Below are 16,445 nucleotides of genomic sequence, written 5' to 3' on the forward strand. Positions count from 1 at the left end.
GTAGCCAAAGTCCTTCACAATTTCAAAAGCGTTAAATACTTTTGTTAAGAGCAGAGCGCTTCGTTCTCATACTGACTTTTTACCTTTTCATCTTCTCAAAAAACTTTTCAGAAAAAAAAAAATGTTGTCAAATCTTGCCGTGTCACAGATGCTTAACCCCACAAGAGACAGAGAATAAATTGCGTTATACTCATATTTTGTTGTGCACAGAATCTGGTGGGCTGTTCTTTAGCGTGCGGACAGCTGTATGTTTCCTTCCACATCTCTCTTCGATGAAATAGATTGTCCCCTTTTTCGATGGGGACCATGCAAGCGGCCTTATTGTGTGTACAATCACGGCAACGACAATTCGTCCGGCGTGATGACTTCGACAGGTATGATTCATATTTTAAATTAAGGTCTGGAAACTATAGTATGTACTACGCACTGTTGACACGTGGGCTGCGTCAAGTCATAGCTATGTCCTTTAAACGGATCTTTGAATCTGTGGGTCTGGTTCACAAACAAGATCTATACGATCTGAATTGGTGCGGTGCTTGTTGACTCGAGAACCGACTCATTGAAATTTAAGCTGTTGAAACGCACATCTCCGATTCGTTTGCATTATCGTGTGTTCGATGAGGCTAAAGTTGCTTTAAAGGGATAGTTCATCCAATGAGTCGGTTCTCGAGTCAAAAAGCACCGCACCAATTCAGATCGTATAGATCTTGTTTGTGAACCAGACCAGAACCAGTGGGTGAAATATCCCTTTAATAGTGTGATAGCTGGACTGTTAGCTATCCTGCTTGGTGACGGTTTTATTAACATGGGCAGGAATCAAAGTTGTTTTTTAATAACTATTAGATTTGTATTAGTTGTAAATCATGTAACATATACAATAATATAACTGCATCATCGTGCACAAGAATTGCTGAATCATTTTAACTGGTTCTTAAAAATAGCTAAAGAAATGAATGGGATTAACTAGGCCTATATGTTGATCTATAAGGTTTACCTGCATATATTCACAGTTGATTCTCACTTCATTTTATTAAAATGACATTTTGATTTTCCCCTCATTTGTTTTCCCCTCTCATTAAAATGTTTTTCTTACCTAAATTGCCCAACACATTTGCTCATTGCTCTGCCATTACGGCAGAGACAATTAGCTGATTGGTGAAAACATCTATGTAACAACTGTGCACTTCAAATCTTTCTTTTTTTTTTTATCCTCTACTTCACATTTATGTCTTGCAGATCCCAAAGTGACTCTTGCCAATGGAGCTTCTCACACCACTGAGGACAATTATGCTTGTCTTGAGGAACTGGAGAGGATCAACAAAGAAATAGAGGCAGTAAGGAGCGAGGTGGAAAAAGAACAAAAAAGACTGTCACTGTATCAGACATCGCAGACCCTCACACAGACAGATAATGCAGGTCTTCGCTCTGAGAAATATTTAAGAACCACCAACAATCAGGCTAAAGACCAGAATGGAAACCATTTGAAATACAAAAAGCCTGTTTCCTCAAACAGTGGTTGTAAGTATGTGGTTGATCATGCCAGACCCAAGACTGATTTGGAATATGACCCTTGTTCCAATTTCTCTGCAGACTTGCTATCCAGCAGCTCGGTAGACTGTAAGTTAAAGCCAACTGATAAGGTGGATATTGAACATTGCCTGAAGAATGACCAAACAGGAAAAAATGTTCAGCATATGTCCTCTCATTTTGACAACTCTGATGATGAAGGTACCTTGGTCATTGATATTCCACCATCAAATAATCAGGGAAAACGTAGGCCCAAACAGAAAGGCAAGTGTACAATGATTAAACCACTGCATTTACTTGAGGAGAATTATGCAGTTAATAATGGCCAAACAAAACCCAGGCAGCACAAAGAAAAGGTTTCTTCTGATGGAATTCCAAGTCATGAAATGAAACATATTGAGAGTGACCAGGAGAAAGAAAGGACCTCAGCGAAACCTATGATAACTCAGGAACAAGAGTCTTCTGAGGGGGAACTTGTCATCGATGTGTCGCCTATTGAAGATGAACACAAGCTTTCAAAGCAGTGTGGAACTATAACCAAGGAACTATTTGACTCACCCAAATTATGTCCTATTAGCGATGTCCCAGCTGAGGATGGTAAAGAGGCTAATGAAGGGCCCTTAAATAAACGGGTAACAATTGCAAAGCACTCTGTAAAAGAAACCAAACCTTTTCTGGAGGATCTAAGAGAAGAACCTGTGACTGAACCAATTAACTTTACAAATCTCAAAATGGAAGCTTTTGTTACACAAAAAGAGCAAAACGTCCTGGATGACATTTCCACATGTCTAGACAATCTGAGAAGTGAGAGTGAGCGGATCAAATGCATTCAAGATGTTAAGATTTTTCCAGTTAGTTCAGTTTATGGAGATGAAGATATGTCCTCACTATCTCCTGCGAGTGTAGGACAAAATGCAACTTTTAGGGTAGAACCTCAAATTGACTGCATCTCAAGTTATACTCAAAAATCAGAAATTGTATCTTCTAAGGTCCTCTCCCAAGAGCAAGCACATCAGCAGTGCTTCCCCATGGTCTCGTCTCAGTCCTTTCCTTCATCCTTACATAAGGTAGAAGAGCATGGATGTGGTCCACTCTCTCAAAGCCTGGCTGAAACATCTTGGCCAACTATTCAAAAAAGTCCCGTCAATACATTTGCTCAGAACATACCTGCATATGTTTCAGAAATTGACTCCAGAACTCTTTCAGCACCATCAACGAGTCAACCCAACCTGAAAACAACTGTGGCCTTTGAAAGATTTCCTGCAACAGATGCATCATTCCTTGTTCCCTGTGACATGCCTCTACTTCCACAGACATTTGCATCTGCAGCGATGACAGGAAGTAATAATGAAGCCATTGTAGTTGACTCTAGTTCTGATGAGGAGCTCAGATATTCAGACCTAGATCTTTCAGAAACTGACCCAATGGAAGAGTGCTACAGAATCTTCATGGAAGCCAACCAAAACGAAGCTCCTGTTGTTCATTGTGATCCATCTGTAAGTAAATTCTTCCAATATGTAATTTTGTATTTAGATATACTGGTGTGTAGATCATAACGAAGTCTCTCATGCTAACCAAAGCAACATATGTTTGATAAATGACTCAGTAAAAAAGTGTATTGTGAAAATACTGTACATTATGAAATATTATTACAACTTAAAATAACAAATTATTCCTGTAATGGCAAAGCTGAATTTTCAGCAGTCATTACTCTGAGTTAATTAGTCTTTAGTGCTACATAATCCTTTAAGAAACATTTATTATCAGTGTTGGAAAAATAAGTTGTGCTGCTTTATATTCAAAGAATCCAGAAAAATATTAAGTTCGAAAGAACAGCATTTATTTCAAATGTAAATCTTATGTAATGTTGTAAATGCCACTTTTGATGAATTGAATGCATCCTTGCCGAATAAAAGTATTAATTTCTTTTTAAAAAAAGAAGAAAAAATCTTACTGACACCAAACTTTTGAGCAGTAGTGTACGCACCTCATGTTTTTTAGGAAGAAGTATTAGAGAGCCAAGAAACTGAGATAAAGTCCAATCCAACAGCTGTGCTGAAGAAAAGGGTGGCACATGTGGCAAGGTTTGAGGTATGAGATGATTCATCCTCTTATTTGTAATATGAAAGTACATATTGTATTCCTTTGAAAAACATTTACTTAATTTAATAAATTAATATTCCATCAGTAATTATTTGCTCTCCAAAGTAGTTCCAAACCAGTGTTATTTTTATTATTTTGTTGAACAAATAATGAATAATGAGTTCAACAAAGGTGTTTTCTGACTTCATCAATCCTCTTTATTCAACAGCCATCAAGCTCAAGTAAAAGCAAACCACAGATTATTGTCCCTCTTCGAGAGGGAGGCTCCCATTTGACCATTCCCTCCAGAACTCAATTATGCCAAAGAAGAGCAGCCATTTTGACTACTGCCATAAAAGGGTGTCAGTCTCAAGTCATAAGTAGTGCTCCCAAAAAAGTTTATATACCCAATGTCATTCATTCAAGCACCGTGCAAAACCGTAAGCACCATGTACACTTTGTTTTATAAGATTGGTTATTCATATTTTAGAGAATTGTCATTTACTTCTGTTTTCTTTTTTTTTATAGCCTTTAATAATCTTGGTATCTTTCCGGTTGGTTCTGCTGTACAGCTGGGGACAAATCTGCACTTCATCGTACCTGAAGGAAATTGTGCTTTACCTCTGACACTAATTCCAACCACAATGTCCGTCCAACGGACACCTCAGCCTTCCCCATCTGTTCAGTTTTCACAAACTCCACATCCTCCACAACCTCCACAACCAGCCAACTACACACCAGCTAAGGTTTGCTTTGCACTTTACTCTACTAGTCTGTCAGAGTTTTTTTTTTTTTTTACCCTTTTCTATTGGCAATTTTTCTTTTGTAGTCTATTTGTGGAGTTAAAGTTGGCATGCAATGATATTTCACCCTATCTGTTTTAATCTACAAGCAAAAAGATCTACCACTACTTCAGTTTTTATTAACTTTAAGATGAAGTGATAGGAAATTTCATGAATTTTGTAGGCAATGGGCATCAAAAGAAAGGCAAAAGTACATCACGAGGTTGGGGCAAAGGTACCACATGATGTTCGTCAACGTTATGTGAACCTCTTTGTGGAGGAGTTCCTGAGATCATCTGTGACGGTGCAAGATGCATTTGAGAAGGTCTGTGTTTGAGAGATCAAAATTACACTTCTTATTCATTTAATTCTCTTATGTTTTTTAATGTGTTTCTTTCCCAACATATCTATTTAAATGTTCTAGGCTCTGGCAGAAGAAAAAATAGTTTATGACCGCAGTATCAATAAGCTCAAGTATCTAAGCATAGCCGTCAATGCACTTAAGAGACTTAAAAACCAAAACGTCTTGCCTGCCAAAGGTAGGTTTGGTATATTTATACATGATGTGCTTTTGTTCAAATTACTACAGCCACTTTTGTTTACTGCACCGTACACTCCTATCAGGTCACCCTCCTTATATGTACTTACAGCTCCCAGTGAGAGAGATCAGCATGTGTCTAGAGGCAATGTACCACTAAATACCCAAGCACTTCAGGGATCCGGTAAGAGCTGGCTCTCGTTTCAGGGTCAATGTAGAGTCTTCACCTCTGTGGCTATGTTTATTTTATTTATGTATTTATTTATTTCATTATAGGTGTAGTTTATTAAAATGCACAGTAGGCAGTACTCTATGGTAACGTTTGTATGTAGTAGTAATTAAAACTAGATTTTTTACATTTTCTAAATCGGTGCAAAACATGGATAGTGTGCATCAAGTCGTTGTTGTCAGTAGTAGTGCTGTTGTTAATATAATATTTATCAACAGTGGGTCTATATATTAATATTTCATATATACATACTGTATATCTATACATCAAAAGTTTTGGGGTAAGATTTAAAACATTTTTTTGCATACACATGCATTATGTATTTTTCAAAAATACCATCAAAATAGAAATATTGTTAAATATTGTTTTTACAATTTAAAATAACATCTATTTATTTATTTATTTTTATCCTGTGAAACTTAGCAGTCATTACTCAAGTCTTCAGTTTCACATGATTTGTTTTTTCTAATATGCTAATTTGGTGCTCAAGTAACAAGTTTCTTATTATCAATGTTGAAAACTGTTGTGCTGCTGCTTTTTATGCAAAATTCTATTCATCAAAGAATCCTGGAGAAAAAAAAGTTCAAAAGAACATGTAAAGGTCTTCACTGTCACTTATGATTACTTTAGTGCATCCTTGCTATCAATCAAATTGATTCATTGCTATTAATTTCTTTCAAAAAATATATGTACAGTATGTGCCCAACATATAGGTGTTGTCATTGCAGATATAGTTATTATTATACGTAAATATAAGTTTTACTGATGCAGGTGATTTGACACTTTATGAGCAACTGAAGGAGCATGTTCTGTCTGAGGACATGTTGCAAGTAAACAACTTCCCTCGTAAACATCAGGATAAAGCTGACTTTGCCATCCAGTATGGAGATACCAAGAAGGGCATAAGCGACCGTGAGTAGACTTTCCATTCACAGTAGGACTTTATTTTAGTGTTACAATCATGTTTAATTGCAACCAATATTTAATATATTGATGAAGCTATTAGGATTTGAAGCCTTTTAAATAATTAGGAATACAATGGTAACAGCTTTAAAGAGAATCTGCTGTCGATGTGGAGCAACGTTCTCTGTTGACAAAAGTGGAAAGCACACCCGAAGAGAGGAGTGTAACTACCATTATGGAAAAGTCATAGAGAATCGAGGTAAGAATGGCTTAGAATGTCTCTATTTTTTTTTTTTTTTAATTTCTATCAATACCCATTATCTACTCTTTATGTCTTCTCTCATAGTGCCAGGAGGTGTTGAGACACGCTACAGTTGTTGTGAGAATGCAGTTGGGTCACCTGGATGCCAAGTGTTCAATGTATTATGATTCAAGAATTATACTCGTACAACTACGGCCACTCATATACTCGTGCTTTGTTGGAGGGGCTGAAAACATTTTTCTCTCCACTCCTTTATGCCATGATATTTCCTTGAACTGAATTTTCAAAGGCAATATTGTAGTGTTTCACTAAACATACTAATCCATTTTATTTCAGTTACTAAAGTTGAGACTTCCACTGTATTTTCTAATGTACATGTTTACAGCTTCATGTCCATGATGCAGTAAGTCTTCGGGGCTTTGTTAGCAGTCTCCCTCAATCTTCGGTGGGCAAAACATGTCCAGGAGTCTTTGCTGTTGACACACAAACAGTAAGGGTTATGTATTAATCATAATTCAAATAAAACCAAACAAAAAAGAACGGAGAGGTACATTAATGTGACCGTTTATTAATTTGAACTTGTGTGTTTTACCAGTGCTACACGACTCAAGGCCTGGAACTAGCAAGAGTGACTGTAGTCAACAGCAGTTTGCAAGTCATCTTTGACTCCTTTGTCAAGCCTGGTAATGATGTCATTGACTATAACACCAGGTGGGATGTTAATTTGTTTCAGTGGAGCGAATTGTGATATGTTGTAAATCATAACTTTTTATCCTGCTCAGATTCTCAGGCATCAGTGAAGATGATGTGAAGGGTACCAGCTCATCTTTGCGCGATGTACAAGCAGTGCTTTTGAGCTTTATTAATGCGGACACGATTCTGATTGGCCATGGCTTGGAGAATGACTTAGCTTCTCTCAAAGTGAGTTCTAACGCCATGCTCTCAAGATTTTTGGGCCATTTTTATTACTGGAATTACAATGTAACCTTTTAACATTATGACCTAGGCACTGGCTTTTATCCTCAAGTTTGTAGTTTTAATTGGAGCCTCTTAAGAATTGCATTTTGGTTGTTCTGCCATCTTCAGATTATTCACAACAATGTGATTGACACGTCAGTGGTGTTTCCCCATCGTCTGGGTCTGCCACACAAAAGAGAACTTAACAGTCTGACTGCAGACTACCTCCGGAGAATTATCCAAGAGAGTGGTATGTTGGCCTGTTAAACAAATTTGTAAGCAATGACCATGATCACACCTCACCAAATCAGAAACCGTAGCTTTTTACTTGACTCCAGCTGTATATTGTTTCATGGCACATTATCCAAACACTCAGAAGTAGGGATAGTGTACACAGGGATCATTCAGAATTGTTGATAACTCTTCCATGAAATTGCTGCAGGAGAAGTAATTGAGTCAGTACTGAAGGGAAATTGAGCACACCTACAAACATGACTTGCATACAACTCAACAGCACATGCTTGCTTCTTAAAAAGAAAACGAACAAAAAATAAATTTCTCATTTGCCACAGTGGCGGGTCATGATACACGCGAGGACGCCACTGCATGCATGGAGCTCATGCTTTGGAGGGTGAAAGAAGACTCCAAAGTGAAGAGATGGTGACTTTCAATAAAGTTTATTCATTTTTCTTTGTTCATTCAGGTCATGCACCAGTGTATTTGGTGCTTTTGCTTGCATATAAACCCGTGTTGGGTATTCACTGATTATTTTTGTTTAATTATTATATAAATAGGTATATGACACATTTGTATTTGGCCATACAACTTTTTTTTTTAGCTTCACCCTATTGATTGTATATTTGTAACAATTAATAGGCAATTCTTATTTTTTTGTGGACTTATGATGCACTGTTGGAGTACTGTGAAGCTTTGAAATCTGGTAAGAGGGAATGGAATTAAAGGCATTGACAAGAAATAACTATTGTTTGATTTTACTTTAATCATATATTCTGTAGTGTTAATTGGCATCCAGGTGTTTGTGTAATCATGTAATTGGCCATTTCCCCCCATTTGAGTCGATTAGAGTCTGCTGCTAATCAGCACCACATGCATCAAATCTAGTTAATCAGATAATGAGAAGATAAGTGTCTCAGGAAGTCTTTTATTTTAAAAGCTTTTAAAAGTAAGATGTGTAAGTTTAATTTCAGTGTTTAAATACTTTATCTTAATATGCAGAGAATATCAGTAAAAAAAAAAGGGATGGGAAATTCTGTGCTGTAACTTTGGTGTTTTTGAAACATTGCTGCTGCTTCATTTGCTTCACCATCTAGACCAGCACAATGTAACAATGGCTGTGAGTTTGTACAGCCAATAGCAGGCAGGTGGGCGGGGCATAGTGTTTTAGAAACCTGTTGGGATCAATATAGTCAGTCAGGATTTTTCAGTTGGTGACGCTAGTGGCACAGACATTGTCACACTTAAGTATGTTTTCTTTTTTCTTCATTATTCAAATTAAATGATCAATTCATTTAAATTGTCAATCAGTAATTTAGAAAATGTACAAAAGTACTGTAATCCTTTGCTAGTTTACTTTTACAATCACTATGACACATTTCTCAATAATTCAGTAACTTTTTTTTCCAAAACTCTTCACACATTGAGCATAACAGCAGATGTGAGCTATATGTGGATAATTTTACATTTATTTGGGACATATACATTGACAACATCTTTCAAATGGCATGAATTCTTTTCGCACTGAGACACAGCCACCACCAAAATTATATGTACCCAGGCCGATTAGCATGTTTACATACCTTTTTTTCCCCCAAAACAGTACAAAACTGAATAGCGTTTGCTATTTCTACAGCAATACCATAATGATATATATTGAAAAAAATAAATAAAAATGCACTCAAAACAAATAGATATAGGCCTAGCTGAACACCGACTCTGGTGTTAGTCTTTACATTTCATTACCATCTATACAAAAGGGCACAACTTAGAAATAATTTTGTACTGTAATGTAACATACTGAAGTGAATTTTAAACAGCAGAAAGGTGTCATAACTTGTGTGGTAAAGAAATTTCACAATAAATGAATGTTGCCTGTTGTTATTGTTTTATAAGCGATTACGTTTTTTGGGGGGTGATGACCTTTGCTAGTGTTATGGAAGAATGAGCTGATTTGAGACATACGTATGAAGTGTTCTGGCAGTTTTAGTGCATTTTGAGTGTGAAATTAACTGCTGTGCCAAGATGAAAGCTGGTTAGGAGAACTGTGTGAAGAGTGAGATTGCAGTGAGTTCCAGGCAGATGAGCAAAGATTGTCAGAAATCAATTTTTCAATAAGGAATAACACATTTTATTAAATAAAATGTAAAATTATAAGGACAACCAATGAATCAAGTAAATATTAAAATTGTAATGACACATACGTTTTAAGATATAATTATTTTTCTATCTAGATAATAATCAAACCCAAAGTAGTGTACCTAACAGATGAAGTTTGTGAAGATAAAGAAAGGTCCAAAAGAAGTAAGATATTTGCAGAATGAAAAGAGAGAGACAAAATAGAAGCCCAGAGTCTTCTGAAACTAAACATTTTATATGATGTACTTGTAACAGGAAGGGACTAGGGAAAGTTCCTAGTAAAATTATTGGCATTTCTCTTTGTACCTCGATTCCAAGAAAGACAATGAATTATGCAAACACATTTGACATGAGATGGGATACTAGACCTTGTAGAAATAGCTAAGAAGGATCAGCGTAGAAGATAGTATGTCTCAGATTTTGGAGATGCGGTAAAAAAAAAAAAAAAAAAACGCCTTTGAATAAATCTTCAGGACAAAGGTTAAATGGATGTCTGAATAGGATATATGAACAATTAGTATATGAACTATGAGTATATGACATCAAAAGATATATTGAACAAAAAAAATACTCATAAAAACAAAATTTGAATAAATTCAAATATGAAAGATTTTACATAGGCTACTACACCAGTTTTGAAAAAAGTGACCTTATTGAGAAATGTCCAAGACTATGTAAACACTTTATTTATAAATCAAAACACTATCCACACTAACTTTTGTTTATACCAATTTAGATAATTTGCCAGTTCTAATTCGTAATGCCAGTAATAGTAATTTCAAACCTGAAGAGCTGTTAGACCCGGCCTCAGTCTCTGTATCATGTCCGCTCAATCTCTGACCCAAAATCAGAATCCCTTTAATTCATTCTGATGGGACTGAACCCTAGAAAAGAACTGAACTGAACAAGGCTACTGCTCTGAATTGACTTTTAAATGGCTCCTGGTGGAGTTTTACCTGCTTGTTTGACTCTTTCCACTCTTTTGACAGGTGTTTGAGGTCCGTGGCTGCAGTGAAAAGCCAGTGTGAGTGCTGGTGAAACAGTGGGCTGACATGCCCGGGAGCAGTGCCAGGGCGCTGTTGATGCTGCCCGTTTGGGCTCATGCTGTACAAGCTGTGTGAGCGTGGCCCAACTGGCTGCTGGGAATGCCTCCGCGACAGCCCTGGACTACTGTAGCAGCATCCACATGAACACACTGCTTTTGGCACAGAGTGAAAGAAACCAGATGCTCGCCCTTACAGCCGGGAATGTAGGAAAATCTGTTTGTGTGGAGATTAATGATTAGTTTACAGAATATTTTGAAAGATGGATAATCAAAGTAATATTTCTATGATTGGATTTATTTTATTCCAGCTTCTAACAAAAAACAAAGATATTTATTATGTGAAAGTATCCATTACCTATAAAAGTAGGCTACAGGGTGGTTCACAGGGGCATAGCACATATTTAGATTTGTATATGTATCTTTTTTCCCCCAATTTGTTTGACAAGGTCTTCCCTCAAAACAGAATTGATGACTTGCTACCCAGTGTCTTAATTGTATGACAAATGACCATGTGGCACTATGCTAATTGATTGAAGACAGGAATTCAGTTGGGTTAATTGAATGGCACAGGAAAAAATCATTCAATCTAAAGTGTGTTGTGTTCCTAGAAAACTCACCGAAGGTTAATTAGTTTTTACCTTTGAATCAATAAAATCAATATGAAAGAAAATCCAACCTTGTAACCTTTTGGTTGTTTCTATTCACATGGTACGCAAAGTGGAAAGATACATTTTAGATGACCTTTTTTTGGTGGGTGGCACGATCCAGCGTTCAGTAATAGAGAATGTATCAAATGGAATGTGTGCAGAATCCTTGACTGTTAACTTTCAGCACAAAGCAACAAAAAATAAGGAAAAATTATTTTTTTTTCCCAATGTACAGACCGCTCACCCCCAAACCAGACACTGAAACATCAGAAAATTGGTAGCAATTTCAAGCATTCCTTATTTGCTCTGAACCCAGCATCCAGCTGCTAGCATGCAGCCTGCTGAGTGAATAGGAGATAAACCAGTGTCACAAAGTTAATTGCATTACTTAAAACTGCCGTTATCAAGTGGATGGGCAAACTTATGATGGATATGGTTTTTGGACATAATTTCAACATGGTTGGCGTGATAGTAATCTAATATTTCTTTGATTCTCATTTGTGTAAAAAAGCAGAAATTGCTCTCCCCTGTATACAAAGACATGTCGTCTTGCTATCATAATATGATATGAAAAAAAAAGTAATTAATTACATTTAAATAATTACATTTCTTGCAACAAAAAAAGTACAATATTAATTGTCATTGTAAATGCTTTTCTACTTCTAAGTTTTTTAAACGTCTAAGTTGTCATAAGTGATATATATATATATATATATATGAAGAGTTCAGATGCAAAAGCCTCTAAGTGCCATCTGAAATTTTCTTCTAGAATGATCATTTTTGTAAAGCTTGTATTAGGTTAAGTGATTTCACTTAAATGACAATTAATAGATAATTTGCATTGCCATTAAAGTGAAATTATTGATCTTAAATATACGAGCCTGATAAAAGATCATTCTAGAAGAAAATTTCAGATGGCACTTAGAGGCTTTTGCATCTGAACTCTTCATACATACATACATATATATATATATATATATATATATATATATATATATATATATATATATATATATATATATATATATATTGAATATATATATATATTGAATATATTTTAAGATAGAAGATAACTGAAGATAAAAATCTGTGGCTTAGATTTTTTTGTTTTTCATTCTTATTTTTTTTAGTAATATTTTTTATTTATCAAGAAATCAATTGAAACATCAGGTTGAAACAAATTCTGGATAAGACAAGTCAAGATTACTAGTAAAATAATTATCTTCCTTTTTCGACCTTGAGAAAACTCAAGGTCCATAATATTTTAGGATGTAAACAATTTCTCCATAAAAAGTAAACCAGAAGTTTAATTTGTTTATTAGTCATTTGTTTTAAGGACCATCAGTGACTCCATTTGTAGTAAAACTAAGATTATTAATAACCCAATCACATTTTAGCCAATGAGGTCATCAAATTCCAAAAAAAAAAAAAAAAGCCTCTTGTCTCCTTTCCAGTGGGTTACACTCGTGGCTGCCAGACCATCTGAACAGTAACATCATACAGAAAAACTGCAATCTATACAGTCAGATGGTTGAAGTCTAACTGGGTTCTAGCTACTAGACAAACACTGCCCTTTTAAGACCACCTTGTCTGGAGAGGCCAGCTTGCCAAGGGCTTGTGTATAATCCCTCTTCCCAATGAGCATCCCCTGACGCGCCTCCAGATTGTCAGGATTCCCACTGAGCTCCCCTGGTTTTATCTGACATGGGATCATGCTGTGGGTGGCTGTGGCCTATGTGCTCATCGATAGATGGAAAATTCCTGCATACGACAAATATAAAAAGTATTCAGTCTGTGAGATTGAGAGCTTTTTTTGCAACCCAGACTGATTGAAAAAACATGCCTCTAACGACATTTCTGCGAAATTTTACGTTACTTCTTGCATGTTTTGAGACGCATAAAAATGATGTACCACCTACCCTAAACCTAACCAATGGTGTAACAAAAGCAAATATGAAAAAAACTTATTTGCTGAAGCAATAATGGGATTATAAGTCTTTGAGCTCTTTTATCATGACTTGTGTTTCATGTGACTTGAGTGCTCAACATTGCTATGCATGTAGTTTTTAAAAATGTAGGTAGAGGCAAGTTTATTTTTTTCCAATGAGCCCTTGTTGCTTTTTTAATCTAAAGCTGATTCTAATTTGATGATCATTGATTTTACATCATGCAAAATTAAAGTCAACCAGCAAGTTAATCAACCAGTCGACCAGCCCTGCCTCCACACAGCAATTCTAGGTCTTTCCGTGCCCCTCCTCTGTTTGTTTTCTCATCCCCGACCTGAACGGGAATCTCTCTTCACTTGGCTTGCTGTGGCTCCCTAACGGCCTCAAATCCAGCCATCTGACAGGGGTGAAGTGAGGGAGCCTGGGAAATATTGATGTTGAGACAACTTGGGAAGAGAATGAGAAGGTAGAAGAGAGCAAGGCAAAGGAATGAGTAAGCAGAGAGAAGGGAGGTGTGTGTGGGGGGGGGGGGGGTGTCTTCCTGCAGACAGGCACTCCTCTAAGCAGCTTTTCCTCTGGAGGCAGGGTTATGTGAGGTCACAGAGGGATTACACTTTTGGCAAACAGGAGGGAGCTCCTCTCACTCAGGCTTTTCCAGCAGCCAAAGACTGCAACTCCCCCATGACTCGAACCCGGCTGTAATAAAGCCAAGGCCGGCTTGAACCTACAAACAAAAAAGCCAACAGCCTATCGATTGCCTGCCGCCAACTTTCACACGCTTGTGTCGAAAGGTCGGCTCGGAGTAGACAGGCTCCAAGCAAGCCTGAGTAAAAAACCCTTTTCTGTTTCAAACTAGGCACATCTTGGGTTTGAACACTACATTTTTTAAATAATAATCCCTGACCCTATTATACAATTATTCAAGAGGATTACGGTTACTCTCTGCTTTTCTGTTTTCACTCTCTCAGCTCGCTGGCAGAAATAGATACAGCCTTAAAATAAAAAAAATTGGATTTCTGCATTCAAGTGTCTGTATGACTAAATTAGCCGGTATCTGGCAGAGGGATACAGTGTGACCTCATCACCCAGGAGACCCACTTAATCAACTTTCCCTTTCCAGCAGAGGTCAAGCTAAGCAGAGGCTCTCGCTGGCCTCCAGCCCTGCTTTGATGTTAATTAAGATGCGATAGAACATGGAGAGGATTCATTAAAGCCGGAGTCAATCTAGTGGCACAAAGCTCCAACATGGTGGACTTAAACCACCTCGAAGGTGACATCCTCCAGACTCGGACGCACATCAAACCACAGCTTGTCGTTCGTCTCGGTATGGTGACCCGTGGTTCAACACGTGATTGGACGTTTGGAGTGACCTGCAGGGGTGTTGAGTGCATAGCAGCACATGCCCCACTTTGCTCATAGTAGCTATTTAGTAAGTGATAATGTACATTCAGTCAGCTGGTCATTCTTGTAAAATAAACAAATATATTGTTTATTGAGTTGACAAATTATTTTACCATTTTATCTGTGCATTACATTTGGCAGACACTTACATTGCATTCAAGTCTCTACTTTAGTTTTTATCAGTTTATCATGCATTCTCAGAAAATCAAACCTATGACCTTGAGTTATTACCGCAATGATCTATTGTTTGAGCTACAGGAAGTCAGCCTTGCAACATACAATAATACTACAGTAATATTAATACATAAGACCTCTGCGGCCATTTTCATTATATTTAAAAGAGAGTGAAGATGGCGCCAGTTGCGTTTGTACGAGTGCAACGGTCGGGTTCCAGAATTAAAAAATACCATTCATTTTCTCCATAGGGAAATTGACCAACTGTGAGGGACAAAGCTGTTAATGCTATATGCATTTGTTGAAGCTGTCAGTCTGCATTATATCAACCTATTTTTAAATCATTTTAAAATAATGTTAAAATTCCTGGTAAAATCTGGTAAAAACTACCCTGATTCTGAAAAAAAAAAACCCCTGATAATTAAATCATGCCAAAATAACTTAGCACTTGCCCACTCCATGAAGTTAAACTCCCTACGCTCTGTATACACAATCAACGTATTTAAACCAATAATACATTTTATACTAGTTTTTAGCATTATTTTCAATGCTTCATGGGATAAAAAAAAATTGAAGCTGTAAAATAAACAACCTTATACCTTTTGTCTTTCTTTCCAATTTTCCAATGTGTAAAAAAAAAAACTTTTTTTCTTTTTTTCACCTGCTATTGTGATTCACCTCTTAAACAAAGATTTGTAAAATTTTCCCCTATGGGAAAATATTTCCAGAGCCAAGGTTGCTGAAAAAGTGGGCAGCACTTTATAAGACTCGACCTTTTTACAGTTTATTCTGCAGACTTTTCTTTTTTTGAAATTTTTGCTATTCATTTGTCAAATGGAATATATACCTTAACTGAACCTCATGACACAGTGACTCATAATTAATGAATCAAACCTCTAGCAGTATACAAGAATGTAAGGGAGGAAATCTATACAGACTGCTTGCCTCCACCGGCATTATGGAACGAACCTGAAAGGGAGAGATGCCGTCCAAGGTGCTCCATAGCTCCGGGGCTAACAGTGATGAATGGAGCCCTTAATGTCAGCAAACACTTTATCTCTGCTTCATCTGTTTTCATTAGGCAGGACCAACCTTTGGCTTGGATGGAGCGCTCTAGCACTCCTAGGACTGCTGAAGGCAAAGTTAAGGTGGAGAGCGCTTTGTTTTTTATAGGCACAGTCAACTTCTCTTTTGGATGCAAAGGGTTAAGAGTCATGATCCTGCTGCAATCATGAATTCAGGAAGGCTTTGGGACCAAAGGGTTATTCAAATAGGATATTTATGCAACATAATCAATGTGGTTGACAAGTCTATTTTTGAACTTGAATCCAATTTAACACACAGCCAGAAGGAATGTGGACCAAGTATTTTTGTAGTCTTAATGGAAAATTCATTTCCGTAAAAAAAAAGAGAGAAAGAAATCAGGTCCTATAAATAAGTCATTGATCATTGTGAATTTTATTTAAATTTCAGCCTGTCATAATTAAGATTTGTATGTCATAGTTACGTCAATTTCGGCTTTTCGGTCATAATTATGATTTACCAAAGCAAGCCTTTTTTTTTTTTTTTTTTTGCTTAT

The 16,445-nt window shown here is 36.7% G+C and overlaps 1 protein-coding gene across 1 annotated transcript; it reads left to right on the forward strand.

The window, feature by feature from the left end:
• On the forward strand, nucleotides 1–8,874 carry LOC308689021 (uncharacterized protein). Its single transcript, XM_081362561.1, has 16 exons — nucleotides 1–374; nucleotides 1,237–3,023; nucleotides 3,529–3,618; nucleotides 3,839–4,049; nucleotides 4,138–4,355; nucleotides 4,576–4,716; nucleotides 4,816–4,930; nucleotides 5,042–5,113; nucleotides 5,930–6,070; nucleotides 6,207–6,320; nucleotides 6,408–6,481; nucleotides 6,709–6,813; nucleotides 6,919–7,034; nucleotides 7,106–7,244; nucleotides 7,410–7,530; nucleotides 7,853–8,874. The coding sequence occupies exons 1-16, from the start codon at nucleotides 248–250 to the stop codon at nucleotides 7,942–7,944; spliced, it is 3,663 nt and encodes a 1,220-aa protein (XP_081218687.1). The 5' UTR covers nucleotides 1–247; the 3' UTR covers nucleotides 7,945–8,874.
• Nucleotides 8,875–16,445: the final 7,571 nt, after the last annotated feature.

The sequence above is a fragment of the Scardinius erythrophthalmus genome (assembly GCF_964197995.2).
Source record: "Scardinius erythrophthalmus genome assembly, chromosome: 3".
NCBI lineage: Eukaryota > Metazoa > Chordata > Actinopteri > Cypriniformes > Leuciscidae > Scardinius > Scardinius erythrophthalmus.